Consider the following 23,157-nt stretch of genomic DNA (forward strand, 5'->3'; position numbering starts at 1 on the left):
GAGAGAGGAAGGGAGGGAGGGAGACAGGGAGGGAGACAGGGAGAGAAGGAGGGTGAGGGAGAGGAATAGAGGAGGGAGAGGGAGAGGGAGGGAGAGAGAGGGAGAGGGAGAGAGGGAGTGAGGAAGAGAGAGAAGGGGAGGGAGAGGGTGAAGGAGGGAGAGGGAGAGGGAGGGAGAGGGAGAGAGAGAGATTGCTACAGGTTAAAATCATGAATGGGCCAGAACACAGAAAGAGAAGTTGTTTAACTTCTTCTTTTGTCCGCTTGGAGGCAACTTTCAACCCGCCATTCAAAGCTGCAGGGGAATGACAAAAGAATTAGTATATTTTTCAGTGAAGTAGAAAAAAATAGCTGGGGGTATTTAACGGAGGAAAAGGACAGTGAGAGAAAGAGTGAAGTAACTTTGTTACTTGCTTCACTAGCTTCTTCAAGGTTTAACCTCTACAAATATTTTCCCATTAAGACAAAATGAAAAGCTGAGGAATCGAGTACATAGCAGAATGAAATGGAAGATCTATTTCATTTAAAAAAAAAATTAAAAAAAATCTGGCTCACGCTTATTAGTTTGACTTGGTAAACTTCAAAAAAAAAAAATCTTGCGTTTTCTACAGGATGGAAAATTCATAGCCTCACATCTACGCTTATGTAACACCATTAACAGCCTCTCTCGATATAAGCAGATCATTAAAGAAGCTACTTTGAAAACATTGTTTGAGTGCATTATTTAAGCAGAGCAGCAGGAAACTTACAAAACCTGTTTTTGTTCAAACTAGGATCTCAAGGTCGGAACCAGCAAGGGAGAATTGATGGCAGACATCCTAAACATCAGACTGAAAGCAAATAGTTAATGTTGGGGTGACGTGATAGCAGTCTTCCAATATTTGAGGGGCTGCCACAGGGAACGAGGTGGTCAACCTCTTCTCCAAAGTACCTGAGGGCAGGACAAGAAGTAACCATTTAAGACAGATCCAACCTAGAACTAAAGAAAAATCTCCTGAAGGTGAGAACAATTAATCAGTGGAACAGTCTGCCTTTAGAAGTGATGGGTGCTCCATCACTGAAGATGTTTAAGAAAAGATTGGACAGTCGTTTATCCAGAGTGGTACAGGGGTTGGATTAGAAGACCTCCAAAATCCATTATAATTCTGTTGTTCTGTTTTCCATTCTAAGGCCACTACGACATATACAATGGGTAGGCCAAGTTCCATTTAGCATTCCATTATACTTACAATTGTTAAAAGCTTTGAGTATTAAAAAAAAAATAAACGAATGGTGCCAATCTATTGAAAATATTTCAGTGATGCATCCGGGGCTATACATTTATCACCTTGGAGAGCAACTGAAAGATTGTGTGAAAACAACCATCATTCCAGTCTCCAAAGCATTTGCTTCAGATGCCTAAACCCTTGGTCTCTGCCTTTCAATATGAAATTCTAAATAATCTGGGTGGTTGGGTGGCTAGATTCTTTTGTTGTCTGCTTTTTTTTTCTTTTTCGTCTTTGTATTTGTGTCAGCGGGTCCTAGCAACACATCTGCACATTTGAAATTATCTCAGCTTCTCTGATGCATTAATTAGTCTTATTCTCTATTGCAAATAGAAATATGATTTAATGAGTCAATAGCACTGGGGGGTTTTTTCTCCCGCTGAAGGCTATGAATTGGCTTTGACTTGTCCTTCAAATCCTACTGGGGGATATATGCTGTGCAGGCAGCCTGTTTAGAATATACCCCCACCCCCTCTTCTATTTTAACCCTATTTCTCTTCTAAAAATCTCTGTGAAGTTCTCTGAAGTTTTTCTTTAGTTCGTTTATTTATTTAATAAATCCATAGCTTTGTTTGCTCTACCATCAAACATTTTATTTTTTAAAAAAAACAGACTATTTTTGGACTCCACTGTTATGGAACCATACAGAACGATTTTACAGGCTCATTGTATCCTGCCAGGGGAGTTAAATAGGAGGTTTAAAAAAAAAGAGGGATGACTTCAATTGCATGCAAAGGGAAGCTGTTTTAATTATAAACATATCAAAAGGTTAGGAAACATGCCACAAGTCAGATTTTTGCAGAAGCTCAAAAAAAAAGTGCCTTTATTTTATTTTATTTTATTTAAAAAATTTCAACTTAAGAACCCGAGATCATCTTTTATGTTAAAAAGGTCACCTTTGGAATCTTTTAAGAGATGTTGGAAAATAGTCTTCTACTGTGACTTTAATTCAAGTGACAATTCCCTACCAGTCAAGCTTTATTTATTGCACTTATAGTATTTTGGAAAAGACAGGATCCCTTAAGTCAAAAGCTATGCCCATGCGGTTTTACTCGAAGCAACATTTTGAAATTTAGCCTATAGCCTGATGGTGATTTCCCATAAGACTGCTAACTGGATCCAACCCAAATATAAATATTTAAGGTCAGCTATTATTAAGAGAGGGATGGGGCAGTGGCTCAGTGGTTAAGACACTAGGCTTGTCGCAAGTTCGAGACTCAACGCCACACAACCGGGTGAGCTCTCGTCCTCATCCCAGCTCCAGCCCATCTACCCTGTTTCCCCAAAAGTAAGGCCTACACAAAAAATAAGCCCTAGCTTGATTTTGGGGGGTGGGCCTAATATAAGCCCTATCCCAAAAATAAGCCCTAGTTTTGGGGCGAGGCACACACCTAAAAATCAAGCTAGAGCGGGGGTGTGAGGGTGTGGAGCTGCCCCATCCACCCCGCACCCACTTACCTGGCAGCCAGGCATCTCCTTGTCGGCCCACTTCTTCTTCTGAGGCCTCTTCTGCAGCCAGGCCTGCATTTCTCAGTCACAGGCCTTTCCCGAAGAAGAACCGAGCTATGGATTCAATCCATAGCTCGGTTCTGGAAAACCTCTGCAGCCGAAGACCAAGTTATGGATTGAATCCACAGCTCGGTACTCGGCTGCTTAGGCCTTCTGGAAAAGCCTGGCTGCAAAATCCAGGCGCGAATGCAGCTGCAGAACTTGGCCCCAGAAGAAGTGGACCGGCTGGATGGGGCTGCCGGTGCCGGAGGTGAGGTAAGGCCTACCCCGAAAATAAGACCTGGTGCCTATTTTGGAGGCTAAATAAATAAATAAATAAGACCCGGTCTTCTTTTCGGGAAAACATGGTAGCAGTTTGAAAGCATGCCAAAATGTGAGTAGATAAATAGGTAGCACTTCAGTGGGAAGGTAACAACAGTCCAGGATGTCACACTGCCCACATGACCATGGACATGTCTTCAGACAGTGCTGGCTCAATGGTCTTAAAACGAAGATGAGCATCGCCCCTTATCGCCGGCAATGACTAGCGGAGTTAAATCTGCAGGGACTTCTTATTATCAACAGAAGTGTGGCATATTGAACCCACAACCTTAGTTCTCTTAAGCTCTAATTCAAAAACAACAAAGGGGGGAAAAAGCCTGTTGCTCTGAACTCTTTACCATTCAATCTCCAGTGTTATTTATAGCAGGTAGTCCTTGATTTATAACCATTCATTTAGGGAATGTTCGAAATTCCAATGGCAACTAAAATAAAGTGATTTATGACTGTCTTTCACTCTTATGACAGTTGCAGCATTCCCATAGTCATGTGATCAAAATTCGGCCGCTTAGCAACTAGCATGTGTTTATGATGGTCGCAGCACCCCGGGGTCATGTGATCCCCTTTTGCGACCTTCTGACCAGCAAAGTCAATGGGGAAGCCGGATTCACTTTACAACCGTGTTATTTACTTAACATCTGCAGTGATTCACTTCACAAGGGTGACAGGAAAGATTGTAAAATGGGGCAAAACACACTTAAGAACAGTCTCACTTAGTAACAGAAATTTTGAGCTTAATAATAATAATAATAATAATAATAATAATAATAATAATAATAATAATAAAGTTGGAAGGGACCTTGGAGGTCATCTACTCCAATCCCCTGCTCAGGTGGGAAACCTTATACCATTTCGGACAAACGGCTGTCCATCTCTTCTTAAAAACGTCCAGTGTTGGAGCATTCACCGCTTCTGGAGGCAGGTTGTTCCACTGGTTAATTGTTCTAACTGTCAGGAAGTTTCTCCTTAGTTCTAGGTTGCTTCTCTCTTTGGTTAGTTTCCATCCGTTGCTTCTTGTCCTGCCTTCAGGCGCTTTGGAGAATAGCTTGACTCCCTCTTCTTTGTGGCAGCCCCTGAGATATTAATTGTGGGGATAAGTCAAGGACTACCTGTATTATACATTTTGTAGTTTTGAACCCTTTACTTAACAATTGGGGAACACAAGCTACATATGAATTTCCTTCACCCATTTTAGAATAATTAAGTTATTGAAATCTGCTAATAATCTCTTGAGAATTAATTTTTTACAATCCAGTCATATCATCTAATCAAGGAGAGAAGCAACCTAGAACTAAGAAGAAATTTCCTGACAGTTATAACAATTAACCAGTGGAACAATCTGCCTCCAGAACTTGTGAATGCTCCAACACTGGATTTTTTTAAAGAAGAGATTGGACAACCATTCATCTGAAATGGTATAGGGTTTCCTGCCTGAGCAGGGGGTTGGACTAGAAGACCCCCAAGGTCCCTTCCAACTATTCTATTCTATTCTATTCTATTCTATTCTATTCTATTCTATTCTATTCTATTCTATTCTATTCTATTCTATTCTGTATTCCAATCTCTATTCTATTTTATTCTACTCTACTCTACTCTATATTCCAATCTCCTATTCTATTCTATTCTATTCTATTCTATTCTATTCTATTCTATTCTATTCTATTCTAGGTATAGATTTTCACACTTCCAAATGTTTGCTCTGCATAGTGTACATCTGAAACGAAAGCATACAACACTAAATATTCAGAAAGTTGCATTAAAATTTGCTTAGCTAAATTATTTAACAAATTATACCCTACAGAAAATGATGCATAAGAGGAGCATATATTAATTCTGGTTTTGTTCAAACAGTACATATGATCTTACCATAAAGGCTGGGGTGGGTGGGTGTTGAGATAACAGATTTGCAAGACTGTGTTAATGTAACCATAAAATAAAGTAAGAATTAGTACTTCTGGGTGTGCTTCTTGTCTAAACTACTTTGCATGGCTAACCACACAGGAGAACTGTGCACAATTGTGTAGTTTAAGTTTATTACAGTCAAAGACCCGAGACCAGAACAAATAAAAACACTCAATGAATATCCAGTTAAAATTCTAGAGTAAAATCATAAATAGCAGATAAAATCTATATTAAAATCACAACTTGGCATCCAAATTGTCAGTTACACATGGCCTAACGAAATATAATATAATCCTTAAACTATGGAGCCCATAGTCATTGAATACTAGAATGCAAAAAAGAAGAAGAAAAAAAAATAGTATTGCAGAAGAGTTTGCTACATTAATTGTGTAAGATTTCTATGGTGGATTAATCACATGTTTCTGACAAATCCCCAGTGCTGCTGCACAGAATCTAGTCACCTGCACTATAATCACAGTTTGTTTGTCCTTAAGCAGCCACTGGAGATAAGCAGTGTCAGAACGGCCAGGATATCTATTAATTATTGGGAAAATATATTTTTTACAAATATCTCTATAGAAAGAGCATCGAAGGAGTATGTGTCCAATGGTCTCCACCTCTCCTGAGCAGAATCTTTCAGTCAGTGGTATCTTTTTGTATCAGAATAGAACTGGAAGGGACCTTGGAGGTCTTCTAGTCCAGCCCTCTGCTCAAGCAGGAGTCCCTATATCATTTCAGACAAGTGACTGTCCAGTCTCTTCTTAAAAAACTCAAGTGATGGAGCACCCACAACGTCTAAAGGCAAGCCATTCTACTGGTTAATTGTCCTCACTGTTAGGAAGTTTCTCCTTAATTCCAGGTTGCTTCTCTCCTTGATTAGTTTCCATCCATTGTTTCTTGTCTTGTCTTCCGGTGCTTTGGAAAATAAATTGACCCCCTCCTCTTTGTGGCAGCCTCTCTGGAATACTGCTATCCTGTCACCCCTAGTCCTTCTTTTCTCTTTCTGGTGATTTGCAGAGTCCAACTGGCTAAGATAACTGGTGGGAGTAACAACATACTTAACAGAGTCTGGAGCCAGAAACAGCGGAGCTTTCCCTAAGTACAACTGTGTGTAAAACAGAAGCTTTGGGAGTGTCCATTGCATAAGCTACAGATCAGTTGACAGAATCCAACAGCAAATGAGATTCTGATGCAGCATGAATTTGGACAATCTGTGCAACTCCGCTTCAGGGTTTGAAACCAGGTGATGTCCACCAGGATCCATTAATCTCTCAGGGGCTGCCACAAAGAAGAGGGAGTCAAGCTATTATCCAAAGCACCTGAAGGCAGGACAAGAAGCAACGGATGGAAACTAATCAAGGAGAGAAGCAACCTAGAATTAAGGAGAAACTTCCTGACAGTGAGAACAATTAACCAGTGGAACAACCTTCCTCCAGAAGCTGTGAATGCTCCAACACTGGAAGTTTTTAAGAAGAGACTGGACAGCCATTTGTCTGAAATGGTTTGGGGTCTCCTGCTTGAGCAGGGGGTTGGACTAGAACACCTCCAAGGTCCCTTCCAATTCTATTATTCTATGTTTTATGAAGACACATTTCCTCTGATAGACCATATGACCTCCAAGGTCCCTTCCAACATTATTATTATTATTATTATTATTATTATTATTATTATTATTATTATTATTATTATTATTATTATTATTATTATTATTATTATTATTATTATTATTATTATTATTATTAAAAATAAAATAAATTGCCCAATGAAATGACCACTCAAAATAGAACTTGTAGAACTCGCTAATTGCCATGGGGTAGTGGAAAGAGGGGGCTAAAAAAAGGGAAGGATTTTCCTATTCTTTCTATCATCAACTGCAAATATTACTTCATTGCAGAAGAGAGCTACAACTGGGAGGGGGAAAGGAATGGCATAGATTTCTGGGGGGAAAAGTGTTTTAGAATTTTTTCTGTAATAATTAGAATAATGTCGTAATTAACATTGTAATTAAATAACAGTTACGAGAGCCAGTTGATTTCCCTTCTAGAACTAATAGGCCAGGTGTCAGAAATAACATTACATATCCACAACTAAACTCATTTGAGAGGATAAATCAGTATCTGGGCTCGTTCATAAACTTAACAGCGTTGAAAGCAATTCAATGTTTAAAAGCAATTCAGTTCAATTCAAGGAGGCCAGCATGCTTAAAATATTGTTCAGTGCAATGATTAGGACCTGTAAGTACCAATCAAATGTCTGCTGTTCTGAGAATTTGATCAAGCCAAATAAATCAATATAAACAAGCATAACGTGGCAAATCCACAGCAGAATGTCAGGATTGCCGTACAAACTGGAGGATGTGTTGCAATAACCATCACACCGAATATCTCTCTTAAGATATTTATGCTGACTTCCTTTCGGATCTCAAACAGGAAAAATCATAGACCAGATTTGGTTAACACAAAATTGAATGACAAATTAAGAGGAAATATTTATATGCTCAGCAAGCAGTCAAAAGGATCAAGCAAAGCTGTGAGTCAGGGATGTTACAGTTCTACTTTTCAAAACTCACCTCTGCCAGAAACTCATCTTTCTGAAATGGAGAATGGCTATAGTCAACTAATACGTGCTATATTGTTGTGTTCTAACTTCTGGAATAATAAGCTCGAATAAAATTAATGCTTTGAAGATTCTAATTGCCAATTAAATCCAATGCATTACATTTTCTCAGTGTAAGATGGCCCTTCAGACTGTGTGGAGGGATAGAGAGATAGCTATCTGATTTGGTCTACAAAAATGCCAATACACCTGAAAGCTTGGAAGAATAATTTTTGTGGTCCTAGTAACCAAGTTGGATTGGATCCTGCAACTTTGGTAGCTTCCACTAGGTTTGAAAGCCAGCTAGTCTTTTCTGCATCTTCATTACCATCTAATGGCTATCCAACTGTTTGCCCTAGGGCAGGGGTAGGCAACCTTGGCTCTTTTATGACTCGTGGACTTCAACTCCCAGAATTCCTGAGCCAGCTAAGCTGAGGGGAAAGAGAGAGGTTTCCAAGCTGAGCCATGCTGGCTCAGGAATTCTGGGAGTTGAAGTCCACGAGTCATAAAAGAGCCAAAGTTGCCTACCCCTGCCCTAGGCCAAGTTATTACCACATAATGGTTGGAAAAGTTGAGGAACAAAAATGACTAGGAATGTGTAGGTATATAGAAAAGTTGGAATTGTTTCAGTACAGATAAGGAAGTCCGAGCCTGTGCGATGCACCCCCAATTAATTTTTGAGTCTAAATTCAAAGTAACAAAAATTACTACGGCATTGTTTACAACAATAGAAAGTGCTCTGTGAGAACAAAATCTATTTATTTATTTATTTATTTATTCTGAGTGTATTTCTCTAGTCTAAAGAAAAGAAGAAATAGGGGTGACATGATAGCTGCATTCCAGTATTTGAGGGGCTGCCACAAAAAAGAGGGGGGTCAAATTATTCTCCAAAGCACCAGAGGGCAGGACAAGAAACAATGGTTGGAAACTGACCAAAGAGAGAAGCAACCTGGAATTAAGGAGAAACTTCCTAACACTGAGGAAAATTAATCAGTGGAACAGCTTGCCTCCAGAAATCGTGGGTGCTTCATCGCTGGAGGTTTTTAAGAGACTGGACAGTCATTTGTCTGAGATGCTATAGGTTCTCTGCTTGAGTAGGGGGTTGGACTAGAAGACCTCCAAGGTCTCTTCCAGCTCTGTTCAGTTCTGTTCTTAGTTCTAGAGTCTTTGCAGTTGACAGAATCAGGCTAGCCTGGACTTGATTCATAAGTAAAATAGGCTCAGCCTTAGTTAATACTTGGAGAAAACATCATAGAGAATTCTAGGGCTGGGAAAGAAAGAAAAAAAATAAACTTTCAACAATTGTAAATTGTTTCCAAGACAAGTGCACTCAAGAGGAGTTAAGCTTAACCTTTATACTTTAGTAGTGAATGAAGGCAAATATACGTGTCCCGGACAATATTGTAAGATCCAATCTGAGTCGGTCACTGAGATCAAAAGTTCCAAGCTTTCAGGCTTGTGCTGGAGCCCATCTTAGAATAGAATAGAATAATAGAGTTGGAAGGGACTTTGGAGGTCTTCTAGTCCAACCCCCTGCTCAGGAAACTTATGCCATTTCAGACAAATGGTATTGAAACATACATATAACTGTACATATAATTGTATATATAATTATATTGTGTAGAAGAATGAGGCTTATATAGAGGTTAAGGATGATGTATTAAGTTTTTGTATCACGAGAAACAAACTGTTAGGAATATTTACTCTGGAATGCCACGTATGTCCATTTTTGTTTTAATTGTATTATAAATAAAAAACTTTTTTTAAAAAAAGAATCTCCTGTGTTGGAGCATCCACAGTTTCTGGAGGCAGGTTGTTCCACTGATTAATTGTTCTAACTGTCAGGAAATTCCTCCTTAGTTCTAGGTTGCTTTTCTCCTTGACTGGTTTCCATCCTTCTTGTCCTGCCTTCAGGCGCTTTGGAGAATAGCTTGACTCCCTCTTCTTTGGGGCAGCCCCTGAGATACTGGAAGACTGCTATCACATTACCCTGAGATATTGGAACACTGCTATCATGTCCCCCCTCGTCCTTCTCTTCGTTAAACTAGACATACCCAATTCCAGCAACCGTTCCTTATATGCTTTAGCCTCCAGTCCCCTAATCATCTTTGTTGCTCTTCTCTGTACTCTTTCTAGAGTCTCAGCATCTTTTTTTAAACTGTGGTAACCAAAACTGGATGAATGGAGAGATGTTCTGGAGAGACAGAAGTTCCCTGAAGATGGGCTCCAGCACAAACCTGAAATCTTGGAAGAATAAACCTGTGGTCCTGGTGACCAACTCAGATTGGATCCTGCAACTTTAGTCGCTTCCACTAGGTTTAAAAGGCAGCTACGTTCATTTAATTGATAGATAACTCCAGAATGAACATGCTACATGGAATAAAATGAAAGAGCTCACTTAGATCTCCCATCTTTTATGTTTATATGTGTGCAAGACCCTACTAGAGCAGGGGTGTCAAACTGCCAGCCTGCAGGCCAGATGCGTCATGGTGAAACTGTGCCCACCCCATTGCCGGCAATGGGAAAAAAAGTCACGATACATCACGACACGTCACGTGATGTTTATTTATTTATTTATTTATTTATTTTATTTAATTTATATGCCGCCCTTCTCCCAGCGGGACTCAGGGCGGCGCACAACATATTTAAAACAAAAACATATATACAATCCCCCCCTATAAAACCGAATTAAACCGAATTTTAGAGTTGTGTCTTCCAAATTCCTTAAAATGAGCCCAGTATAAAATCCTCCCTAGGTCAGGTCCGCTTGCTGAAAGAGCCATGTCTTGAGGGCGCGACGGAAGGTAAGGAGATCCGGAATCATCCGAATCTTTGTTGCGAGTTTGACACCCCTGTCCTAGAGAGTTCACATATTGTATATATAAAAAGCTGGCGTTACGATGTTAACAAAGGGCTCTAGAGAAACGTCTCCGAAAGCAGACCTCTTCCATTATTCAGCCTGCTTTATTTTATTTATTTATTAAATTTATTGGCTGCCCATCCCACTGCAGGGTGAGACCCTAACTTACATCATCTCTCCTCTCCTATGCTGCTACTTCTAGAAATCAAACACACGCCCGGCCGTTTTTAACATGTTATATTTTAATTTGCAGAGACAAAAATGACAAGCAATTTATTTACAGAAAACTGTACAAAAGCAAATAAAATTATGCAAAATCTTTCATAAATAGAGGTGGACTAGCATCGAATACATTTTTGCCATGTTTTTTTTTTCTTCTTCTTAGCATAGTTGCGTGCATAGTGACTCATAATAAACAATAAGTTGGTTCTCTGCTTCACGACCAACATCCAAGTAGCAGAACAATAGTCCATGATTAATAATACAACGGATCGTAACCACACTGAATGTAAGTGCTTCAAAAAAAAATATCAGGAAAAGAAGGGCTTGAAAGGATTACCCCAGGTAGCTAGGAAAGATGCCTTCGTCCAAGTTCTAGGTTCGTTCTTCAAGGAATTGTCCAACATTAGTGTTGTTCCTTTCAGCACTTAAGAGAACATTGCCTTTTTACCATCTGGAAACCTTGTTCCATTCTTCGCCTTGTCAAATGCTGTTCAAATCTTGTTAGTGATGGTTGTATTTAACCCAGTTCCATTTCCCCACATCTTTGCTTTCCAACAGTGACAATTTCCTAGTCTTTCTTCCAACACCTTCCATCTCTTAGGTGGAGTTCTTTCTCCCCCGCATAAAAATAGCATCTACCTTGTTTCCAGAAACTCAAGAGAGTAGGCCAGCCAAGAATGAAACTGACCCAAATATTAGCCTAGCCGGAGGTCAGAATGAGCGTAAGAGTTTATATCAAAGTTAATATGACTTCTTCTTTTTTCCCCCCCTCTAATTCATATAAAGTTTACATAAGTGGCATGTCAAGCTAGGAATGTGCAAAGTGTCAAATGCAAACACAGTTCACTTGAGTTCCTTGTGAAATCGAACTAAAACAGGAATTAAAACAAAATGGCTGCAAAGAAAATCTTCATCTATTAAAAAAGCAACAATGAACAAAGATTCGTCAATTTATCTACCAAAGAGAGAGAGAGAGAGAGAGAGAGGCATGATTTCTTGTCACTGAGATCAATACTGTAACTTTTTAATTTGACCTGTTTAACCTGTTCCCAAACCATAGTCTTTCTTTTCTTTCTTTTTCCCCCATGAATTATATTTAAGACTGGTCCATTATCTGAGTTTGGTAGAAGGGGTTTTTTCCCCCTCTCTCTCTCACTTAAATATACCATTTGATGCTTTTCAGAAAATAAACAGGGTTAAATATACAGGTTGAAAAAAAGTGGGAACAGTCCAATATTTTTAGTGTCCAACCCAAGCACTGTTTTACCATGACAACAATATAAAAGGCACAATTGCATATTTTGCATTTGCTCTAAAACTTTCCGTTTCCATTTTTTTATATATATTTTTTTATTTAATATAAAAGCACTCTATAGAAGGGGTGTTTCCCAATTCGACTAATTTCAAATGAAAAACACCTACGGAAAAAATATATATCTGTGGATCATGCTGGGTAGTAAGAAGCTGTTGATTATGTTTTGATGGTTAGGTGTTACTAGGATTACTGAACATACAAACAAGCACACATAATTTTCTTTCTTTTTCTTTCTTTTTTTTTTTACATCCTTTGGGCTTATCACTACAACTAAATTAGGTAAATTGTTCAGTCTTATACTGTATGTGCCTTTATGTGGCGCACAAAAGGGGGAATAGATGCCAATCCATTTAACTTTGAAAGTCTTCTTTTAAAATATTGGCTGTCTAGAATTGAGGTTAAAAAAAACAACAACGACGATCTGGACCGCTATCATTTTAGTGTCTGTAAGACAATGCTTGGTGTATTGTCATTCTACACATTGCTCTTTTTGTGTGGCTGATGGTGTTTTCAGTTGAAGCCTGAAAAAAAAAGTGCATATTTAATGCAAATATATCGACAAGCATTTTACCTTTAACATATACTTAAGGGTTACACAAATACAGAAAAAGGGTTTAGTCAGTCCTCTAATCAAGTCGAAATTTGAATTTCTGATATCTATCTTTTTTGTTTGTTTGTTTGTTTGTTTTTAAAAAAGGATGCATTAGAACGATCAATTCACTCCTAAACTTTCCTTCGACATTTTCTCCATCTCTAAAACGTGGCAATATGTTTAGTTGCTACAGGCGAGCTAAGAACCAATCGAACGATTAAATGCAAAGAAGATGTACATTTAAAAAAACAAAGGGCACTTTTGCTATGGAGCGTTTAAAAGACAAAAGTCATGAGGGATTTGTACCAGCTGATTGGCCCATACGTCAGACGGTCTAATAATATATTCTATGTCACTCTTAATGCAAGCTATCCAAGCTACCTTGTCACTAAATCTATTACAACAATCTAGCCATGCTTTAATGCCAAGTTAAACAACCTGAGGAGATGGTGTCTCTGCACCTTTCCCAAGCTGCTCCCACTGCCTTGACCGATTGTCAGTTTCATTTGAATGTCCATTCTTTATTACTATTTGCTTACCATCAATACAGAACTAGCTCAATTTTCCATACTCTTGCAACTTCTTATTGCACAAAAAAAAAAATATCTGGTCCATTATTATTTTTTTCCTATCCCCTGTATATAGTGCAAACTATATGAATTCGTCACGACCCCGGAGCTCTGCATCTGGCTTGGATGCTTTCTACAAAGTCGCAAGCCGCACAATTTTGCACAAGATCACGTTGGGAATGACGTCTGCCGAGACTCTGGGTCGCCTGGAGTCTCAACACGGGTTGGGTATTGCACAAGACTCAGCTTAAATGCACTTGTGTTTTAAGAAAACCTGCATAATACCTTTGCCTACAGCAAACGAATAACCTGGAACACTGCAAGAACCCAAGAATTAGCATCCATTCTCAACCCAGATGCTGCCATGTTTTGACTTGAAGCATATTCTTCGTCCTGCCTTCATTCTCACTCTTCTTTCGGCTATCCCCTGAACGTGTTTTGAAGTTTGTCAGATGGATTTGTAAATTTTCTAAGGAAAACATATTTTTTGAAGCCAGAGGGTCATGTTAATATAGTTGGTGAATGTAATCACTTTTTTTAAAAAAAAAATTCAGCAAGCTCATGTCATCAGTTCCTTTGGGCATCAAACTAAAATCCATGTTAACAACAATCACCATGCTTAGTGTCAGCGTGTTCCTGGGTCAGATTTTATGTGACAAGACCAACGAGCAATTTCCTTGATCCATAGTGCGTTCTTTGGTCTTCAAATTACTATGATCATCCGAGCTAAAAGGTTGGCCTTGTAAAAATGACACCAGTTTCAGCAGTTTCTTGATATCGGTAAGTCATGCCCCATCATTCGTTCGTTCATTCATTCATTCATTCATTCATTCATTCATTCATTCATTCATTCATTCATTCTTGTGTACATGTATGCTTCTTTTTTTGTGTTTGTATGTGTGCCAGTGTGTTTATATATGTATTCCATCCTTTTATATTTAAGTTAAAATGTTAGAAAATGGGAGGAGGATGGGGGGAAAGGAAGAAAGGCATGATAAAGAATAATAAAACCAGAAAGAGATAGATAATGTCATTTGTCTATGAGTAAAACTAAACCTACAGGTGACGGTTGGAGGGAATGTGTAATATTTTAGACTATAATCTCAGGCTGAATTCCCCCCCCCCATTCTTTCTTGTTTCCAGCCACAGGACTGTATTAAAGATATGGTCCTTAAAAAGTGCTGCTTCTTCTTTTTCTTCTTCCTCTCTTTTAAAAAAAGTTATTTTACACATTTCTTTTGTAGGGCTTCTGAAGGTTTACCTCTGATGGAAACCAGACACATGCAGACATAGCAATGCGTAGTTCTGCTTGCACATCTGAGAAGATTTTTTTTTCCCAATGACCTGCGATTGCAGACAAAGCAGATGGCCATCCAGGGACAATCAAGAGAGGCTCAAACAGCACTCCAGTGATGTGTGTCTCTTTGTGACGGTGTCTGTCTGTCCCTCTGTGTGTGTGTGTGTGTGTGGGTGTTTGTGTGTGCTGGGGAGGGGAACCAGAATGTCTATCTTATGTTTACTTTCTCTTTTCTTTTTTTCAATTTCAGGTTTGTTCCCTAGCAAGGAATTTATAAAGGTAACTTTTTCGGAAAATAATAATAATAATAATAAAAGAATAGGTGAGCACGGTGTTAAGACATGCAGGGACAACAATGGTTTCTACATTGTACAATATAGTCAGGCAGACAGGATATGTAAATGCCTGGCAGGGAGGCAGAAGAGGCAAGCCAGGCCATCGTCTCTTTGGTAGCCCCCCTTGGATTCGACAGGGTGGTTTTTTTTTCTTCCTTCCCAAATTTTTCAATGGTTTCGAGTGATCGGCTTTGGGCCTTTTGCTCTGGGAAAGAACCGGCATTGTTACTTCCGGATCCCCTAGAGGTAAACTTCCCTTCGAGATAAAGTGTTGATAGGAGATGGCTTGTATTCCCCTGTCTGTGCCAGGGGGATATCCTCTGGGTTGGTTTCTTCGCTTTTGCTGAAGCTAGCTACACTGAAGGTCTCATAAGACGAGGTCAACTTTTTGTTCAGGAGGTTTCTGTTGCGATCGCCCATCAGGGAGGCCTCTCCGTTGGCCAGCTTCTCCGGACTGCCCCGTTCATCGACAGGCATGAATGTGGAGAGTTTGGGCTGGCTCTTGGGCTTCCGTTCGGGTGACGTGCGGACAGGCATCCAACAGGAATCGGAGTGGCCATACTCGTCGCATTCCCGGGTGCACTTTCCCGTCAGGGCGACATCCGGCAGAGGTCTTGAATCTGCAAGCAAAGAGCAACAAAGGATGTTGAGATTTCGCTCCTTGCTCCCCTGGGGAAAAAACTGGACAGGAGCGGCTTCAGAAATGGCTTCTGCACTGCGCTTTTTTTCAGGAGGCAACTGGACTTTCTCGTTTTTCTTGGAAGAGGTTTCGCTTCTCATCCAAGAATCTTCTTCAGTTCTAGGGAATGGACAGATTTATACTCCTTTCAGACAGCTGGTCGTTTATATTCTTTCGGAGCGTCATTGAGGCCACTTGGAGGTTTATCTCCTCAACGACTCTTTAAAAGAATGCAAAGGACCAGCGGGCTGCAAGGAGTATAAAACTGTCCATTCCCCCCACCATCCAGTCAGAGCTGAAGAAGCTTCTAGGATGAGAAGCAAAACATCTTCAAAGAAAAACAAGAAAGTCCAGTTGCCTCCTGAAAACTTTGGGACAACCATGACCTGGATAATTGAGAACCTCCATAGGCATTTTACTTATGCACAAGGAAGGAGACCTAGGAAAGCCTCACTGGGGCTGTCGTAATGGAATTTGGTTCTCTTCCTCATTCCTCACACCTCTGACAACTCCAGTTGCTTAAAAAGTCATTTCAGGGAAAATCTGAGGATGACTCTTTTAAAAACATGTGGCACAGGTTGCCAAACTCATTTTGCTTCTTTCAAAAAATGGCTCGTGTTTTTCTGCCTTCTTTTTTTTTTTAAAAAAGAAAGCAATAATCAATTACAGCCAATTAGAATGTGTGTTTGCCAAGACTGGATTCTGGATATAGATGAGAACTGTATCAGGTGGGGGGAAAAGGCAAAAACAGGAGCCAGGATAGTGTTCAAAAGCACTGTGTGTTTATTTCATGCTACCTATACCCAAGAATCTGATCTACTAAAGGTCAAGGCAAGTTGGCTCTGGAAGAGCCAACAGACTTCAAGGAGTGGCTGGATTTAGATCTCTTTCATGTTGTAGGGATTCTAGACTGATAATGCATTTGACCCCACCATCAGGCTCAGCCTGATCATCTCCTACACTAACAAAGTAGGATACAAAGAGGGCTAAGCATGAAACTTACTAAATGGGAATAGAATAGATTCACATTCTTGCCCTCTGTAGGTCAATGCTCAAGGCCAGATTTTATATATCCCGCCTCTCCCTCTCTCATTGATGTCTATGGGTCATACCTTCAGACAAAATTCAACTCAACCTACATTAACTTTGTGTCACATCCTTTTATCTACCTTGCAAACATTTATATTCCCCTATAAACACCTTTTTTTTAAAAAAAATCTATTCCTTCCTTAAGTTTAGTTCACATGGGGGAGGGAGTTGATTCCTGAGTGACAAATTAATCATTCAGCCTTAGCTGAATTTAAGAAGAACCTAACCTCAATATAAACTTAGTTGGAAAAAAAATTGGGGGGACATCTCCAGGTGAGGTTAATTATCCAAGCAGTAAGATCAATTTGGCCCCATCTTAAACAGAGAAATCATTCATTTAATTGTTTCTAAAGTTAGGGATACAAACATATGAAGGCTGGCAAGACAATGCATGAAAATGGACGATAATAACAAATGATCGGCAGCACGTTAATAACAGCTTTAAGAAATAACATTTTGCATTTACAAAACAAAATCGAATCCAAACACTATGTGTTTATGTGGGTATCTAACTGCAGGGAGATTGGTGATTGGAAAGTGTTTAGTGAATGTTGTAGTGTTTTTGTGATTTCAGCACCACCCACCCACTTGCCTTGCTTTCTTCGCTATTTCTTTCTCTCTCTCTCTCCGTGAATTCCATGTAAGGAGAATTATTAGCCTCTAAACTTACCTAAACCTTTAAAGGTATTTTATTAGTATTGCAAATAGAAGTAAAAGCTGTGGTGGTGCAGTGGTGAGAATGCAGTATTGCAGGCTAACTCTAATCACCGCCAGCAGTTCGATCCTGACCGGCTCAAGGTTGACTCATCCTTCCATCCTTCCGAGGTCAGTAAAATGAGGACCCAGATTGTTGGGGGGCAATAGGCTAACTCTGTAAACTGTCTAGAGAGGGCTGTAAAGCACTAGGAAGTGCTATATACAATAAATCTAAGTGTATATTGCTAGAGTAAAGTTGTATTAATTAACAATCAAAAATCTCTAATTGATTCTTTGCTAGTCTATGACCAGAACAAAGATCTGATTTGATTAAAATTGTATCTATAGTTCACTAATAAATCTTTAAAAAAAATCCCAATTGGAGTTTCATAGGCATATTTATTTTATATTGCATAGCTACTCTCTATTTAGATTATACTTTTTGTGACTTGTATGGCATAAAAACATATCTAGTCAAGTATTATTATTTGTTTGTTCACCTGCAAATACATAGAGACTTTACTATATTAAACATATTTAGGATTAATATATTATTTTAAACTAAGAAAAGAAATGATCTACAATTGATTTAGAAAAGGGCTGTTTGTTATTTTCAGTTTCAAGTGCCTTTTAGCTCAACTTCTTAAAAATAATACCAGCCATTCAGTTTTAATTGTATATATTTCCTGGGGCGGAAATGAGTGGGGAAGTATTCATGCCAGATTCCATTCTTCATCTTGGAAAAAGCAAAGCAGGGTAATTATGACTTGAACAGGAAACATCAAAACTGCAGACTAGACTGGGAAGCTAAAAATATCCTCAATCAATCAATCAATCAATCAATCAATCAATCAATCAGAAATCAGTTTCCTGTTTAATCATAAACCTCATTTGGACATGTAGATACCAGGAATCAAGGCTAACTCATAAATCACAAGACTTTTATATACTTCTAAAACTCGCATTGTTATGATCTTTATCTTGGCAAAATGTTGCATCATAGGGCAACAATTTTTGAACCAAGCTACCTTGAATGGGCTAACTTACAGAATGTGTGCAAAACCCAGGGGCAATGACTCCCAAGGAAATGAAATTTGTGAAAATTGGGTTTGCTTCAGTGCTACACTGCTGGGCTGATGCAGTCATGTGGCCTTCATTTTCAACATTCTGTGACAGTTTCCCAGCCATTCTAGTAATCCCTTGCTCCCTTCTCTGTCCAGCAGCAGCCACTCATATGTCTACTCAAGGGGGAGGGAAGGGAAGGAAAGGGAAGGGAGAGAAATTTCCTGTGCTCTCTGCCAGATTCCGTTGGTCATTCTGTTTCTCCATTTAGGTGAAGAAGTATCTCTGAAATGACAAGCCAAGGGAGCACTGGTTATCTAAGACACTGCACAGGTGGGAAAGACTCAGACGTGTCTACTGAAAGGAAACAAGATGCTAAACCCACATCACCAGAACAATGTAAAAGAATTCTTTCATGGCATCTGCCCATAGCAATGTTTCAATATTCCTCGCCAAACAAATCCATCATGAGTCAAGGGCTATCAGAAACTAAATCCAATTAGTATTGGTTTTCCTTTAAAAATGAAACTAATCCAACATTCAAAATTTGCGATACAGACTTGGTTTGTCTCTAGTTTAAAAGTCTTGCAACAAAAAATGACTATAAAAGAGAATTCACACTACAAAATAGAGGCAGACACCTTGGGGAGGTTTATATCATTCTGATCATATAGTTTTGCTTTGTAGAATGAATAAACCAAGAATCCCGGATACTTCACATGTTTTTGAAGGTAAGCACAAGCCTACTTTGAACTTAAACCAGCATTTTTATATAGTTTTTTAAATTATAAAATCTTAAAGGGGGGGATTCTGGAGCAGAAATCTTCCCTGGGCAGCAGATAGTAAAACCAATGGATGGATCTTTAATTCCTAAAAAGTTCAAGGAATTGAAGAGAACTACATGAGTTACATCTATAGTAATACAGTGGTGTATTAAAATGCATTAGTTTTGAAAGATTGTGTTGAAAAAGGAGTGATTGTAGTGGTAATCAAGCAACTAATATCCCAGAGCAGCTTTTTGAATAAATTTCAGAGAAAAACTAAACATATAGCTTTATGCTCAGGTAAACTCCCATTACAACAAAATAAACAAAAATAGAGGAAGAGTTGTAATGGTGTCCTGTTCAGCCATCTTATAGGATAGGCTGGGGGTTGGCAACATAGGACCAAGCCTGGACCATGGAGAGCAAACATCACTCTCCATTTGTAAAATTGCCGCCTTAGCAAGATCTACTATATATCTAAGAATTCCAATATATAAGGAATGGAAGTATCTCAGGGGCTACCACAAAGAAGAGTTAGTCAAGCTATTTTCCAAAGCACCTGAAGCCAGGACAAGAAGCAATGGATGGAAACTAATCAAGGAGAGAAGCAACCTAGAACTAAGGAGAAACTTCCTGACAGTGAGAACAATTAATCAATGAAATTGAAGCTGTGAGTGCTCCATCACTGGAGGTTCTTAAGAAGAGATTGGACAGCCATTTGTCTGAAATGGTATAGGGTTTCCCGCTTGAGCAGGGGGTTGGACTAGAAGACCTCCAAGGACTCTTACAACTATTCTATTCTATTCTATTCTATTCTATTCTATTCTATTCTATTCTATTCTATTCTATTCTATTCCATTCCACTCCATTCTTGTTCTATTCTGTTCTATTCCAATTCTTCATTTCTCTATTCTATTCTATTCTATTCTATTCTATTCTATTCTATTCTATTCTATTCCATTCCATTCTTGTTCTATTCTGTTCTATTCCAATTCTTCATTTCTCTATTCTATTCTATTCTATTCTATTCTATTCTATTCTATTCTATTCTATTCTATTCTATTCTATTCTATTCTATTCTATTCTATTCTATTCCATTCTTATTCTATTCTGTTCTATTCCAATTCTTCATTTCTCTATTCTATTCTATTCCATTCCATTCCATTCCATTCCATTCCACTCCACTCCACTCCATTCCACTCCACTCCACTCCATTCCCATTCCCATTCCCATTCCCATTCCCATTCCATTCCATTCCATTCCATTCCATTCCATTCCATTCCATTCCATTCCATTCTATTCTATTCTATTCTATTCTATTCTATTCTATTCTTCTATTCTATTCTATTCTATTCTATTCTATTCTATTCTATTCTATTCTATTCTATTCTATTCTATTCTATTCTCTAACCCTAACCCTATTCTGAAATATATACAGCAAGTGGCAAATTTTACAACTATACTTGGCACAAGGAGAAGCTTCATCCTACTTCACTTAATCTTCAACCAAATGTCCTCCTATAACATTCTTGGGGTAAAGGAATCCACCACTGCTTTCTATTGGTTCCCTGTTTGATTTAAGCCTGTTTTCAATTTGTCATGTGGAGGAGGTACAAGGCGGTGATCAGAGAATACCAACTTCACCAGGTTTCTATGGTTTTCTGCCTTTTCTATTGGGAGGGAGGGAAGGAGAAAAGAAGGAAGGAAGGAAGGAAGGAAGGAAGGAAGGAAGGAAGGAAGGAAGGAAGGAAGGAAGGAAGGAAGGAAGGAAGGAAGGAAGGAAGGAAGGAAGGAAGGAAGATAGGTGTCTGGGCACAATGGGAAAAGGAAGAAGCATCATGGAACCAATCCTGAACTTCAACCTTCTTTCAAGTCAGCTGAACTTGAAACAAGATTCAAGGAACTTGTATTATCCAAGGAAGCTGTAATAATCATTGTGAGACACTCAGATCAGATCTTCAAAAAAGAACAAGAAAAAGAAGCAGTGGCTAGAGCTTTCAACATCTCCCAGATGATTAAATCAAAGTCACCTGTCTCATCCCCAGCCCCAGCCCCCTTTTGACCTCTTCAAACCCCTCTACTTTGTCTATGGTTTTTATACAAAATAAGAAAACTCAGAGATAAGGTGCGGAAATGCTGTTTCCACAATTAACAACACAGAATTTATGGCTAAGCCGTGTCTTTTTTCAGTTCAAATAGTCATCTGGGTGTTTGGACAATTGGACTCACGAAAGAGTGACTTAGAAGGAAAAAAAGCAACATTTTTTTAAGAGTGTTAGCTGACTCTAGGTCAGCACAACTGGCATTAAATATATAGATAAAACTTTATTCAGTTTCAAAAATAGAAAGATTGACAGCGTGTTCAAGCTGAACATGAGAACACAGCAAAGGCAAACGTCTCCATCTCTGTTCTCTTTCAAATCCCTTCAGCCATATACAAAAATTACCTTGGCCAAACACTCTCTCCTTGCAAATGAAGAATAGGTTGTGCTTCATATATCGCTGAGCAGCCTAAATTCTGTTTTTTGGCTCTCCTAAAGCAATTGTACCTTCCTCGGGACACTTCCTCCGCTGTCAGTATTGGTGGGTAGATGTGTGCAAAGCGGAGTAGCTACCAAGCTTGCCCAGAAGCAAGCAAATCTTACTGATCTTTGAGCAGCCTACCGTTCCTCATAACGGTGCTTAAAATAAAGCAGCCTCGTGCTAATTTCCAAATTTCCCCTTTTGTGACAAAAAAGACAATTACACTGCTAAGTTAAAAAGCCCGGACATTTTGGGTAGGCATTTGTTGACTTGAAAAGCAAGACAGAACATAGAAACAAGGTTGGAATGGGACCTTGGAGGACTTCTAGTCCACCCCATGGTCAAGGCAGAAGATCATATGCCATCCTGGTCAAATGGTCGTCCAGGCTATTTTTGAAAACTTCCAGTTGATGGAGCTTCCACAACTCCTGGAGGTAAAACTGTTCCTTTGATTGTTATTTGTTCTCACTGTCAGAAAATTCCTCCTCACTTCTAGATTGGGTCTCTCTTTAACATGCTTCCCCCCCCCCACCATTACCTCTTGTCCTGCCCTCTGGTGCTTTGGAGAATAAGTCAATTCCCTCTTCTCTGTGATGTCCCCAGAAGACAATTATGTTGAGAAGATGCTGGGAGTCAACCTGATATGCAGAATGAGTCCAAGCATGACACCGTTAAAGGTCAGTTCTTTGAACACTGCACAAGGATGAGTAGGGAGATACGCTACAACAGCTCAATAGGATTAACCATAGCTGCCACAGAACCACTCACTAAGTTTGTGTCTCTCGACACTATATCCACCTTGGTAGCCGAAGGGCAAACTGGAGTCCATCAGGACTTGCCTCTTGATTTATGTCCTTCACACCAATACTGAAAAAGGTCTTGTAAACTTTGACATTTCACTTTATGAAAGTTTAATCTCCTGTTTATTTATTTATTTATTTATTTATTTATTTATTTATTTATTTATTTATTTATTTATTTATTTATTTATTTATTTATTTATTTATTTATTTATTTATTTATTTATTTCATTTATACCCCGCCCTTCTCCCGGAGGACTCAGGGCGGCTTACAGCCAGTTTAAAACAATCCCACATAAATACCCAATACAAATCTAAAATAATTAAAAATAAATATTTGAATTGGCCACTCTATTAAAATTTTGTTAAAACCAATTAAAATACCCCCTAGGCCAGTCCTGCCTGCTGAAACAGCCAGGTCTTGAGGGCGCGGCGGAAGGAGGGGAGATCCGGAATCACCCGGATCTCTGGGGGTAGTTCGTTCCAGAGGGTGGGCGCTCTGACAGAGAAGGCTCTCCCCCTGGGGGTCGCCAACCGACACTGTCTGGTTGGCGGCACCCTGAGGAGGCCCTCTCTGTGGGAGCGTATCGGCCGGTGGGAGGTAATCTGTGGCAGAAGGCGGTCTCGGAGGTAACCAGGTCCGATGCCATGGCGCGCTTTAAAGGTGATAATCAGCTGAGGCCCTTCTTACCTTGGCCGACCCCCAATCTGGATATCCCTCTAGGAGCACTTAAAGCCACACCACTGAAGGCTACTTCTTCCCCTA

General features: G+C 39.3%; 1 protein-coding gene across 1 annotated transcript in view; it reads right to left on the reverse strand.

The window, feature by feature from the left end:
• Window positions 1-14,950: 14,950 nt before the first annotated feature.
• Window positions 14,951-23,157, reverse strand: part of LOC107296928 — an 87,255-nt gene continuing 79,048 nt past the window's right edge. The window contains exons 2-3 of the mRNA XM_015826286.1: window positions 23,083-23,154; window positions 14,951-15,398 (exon numbers count right to left, since the gene is read on the reverse strand). Of these exons, the coding sequence (XP_015681772.1) occupies window positions 15,019-15,398; window positions 23,083-23,154 (452 nt within the window). The 3' untranslated portion in view covers window positions 14,951-15,018. The remainder of the gene's footprint in view (window positions 15,399-23,082; window positions 23,155-23,157) is intronic.

This window comes from Protobothrops mucrosquamatus, unplaced genomic scaffold, assembly GCF_001527695.2.
Source record: "Protobothrops mucrosquamatus isolate PMUCROS unplaced genomic scaffold, P.Mucros_1.0 scaffold3035, whole genome shotgun sequence".
Lineage (NCBI taxonomy): Eukaryota > Metazoa > Chordata > Lepidosauria > Squamata > Viperidae > Protobothrops > Protobothrops mucrosquamatus.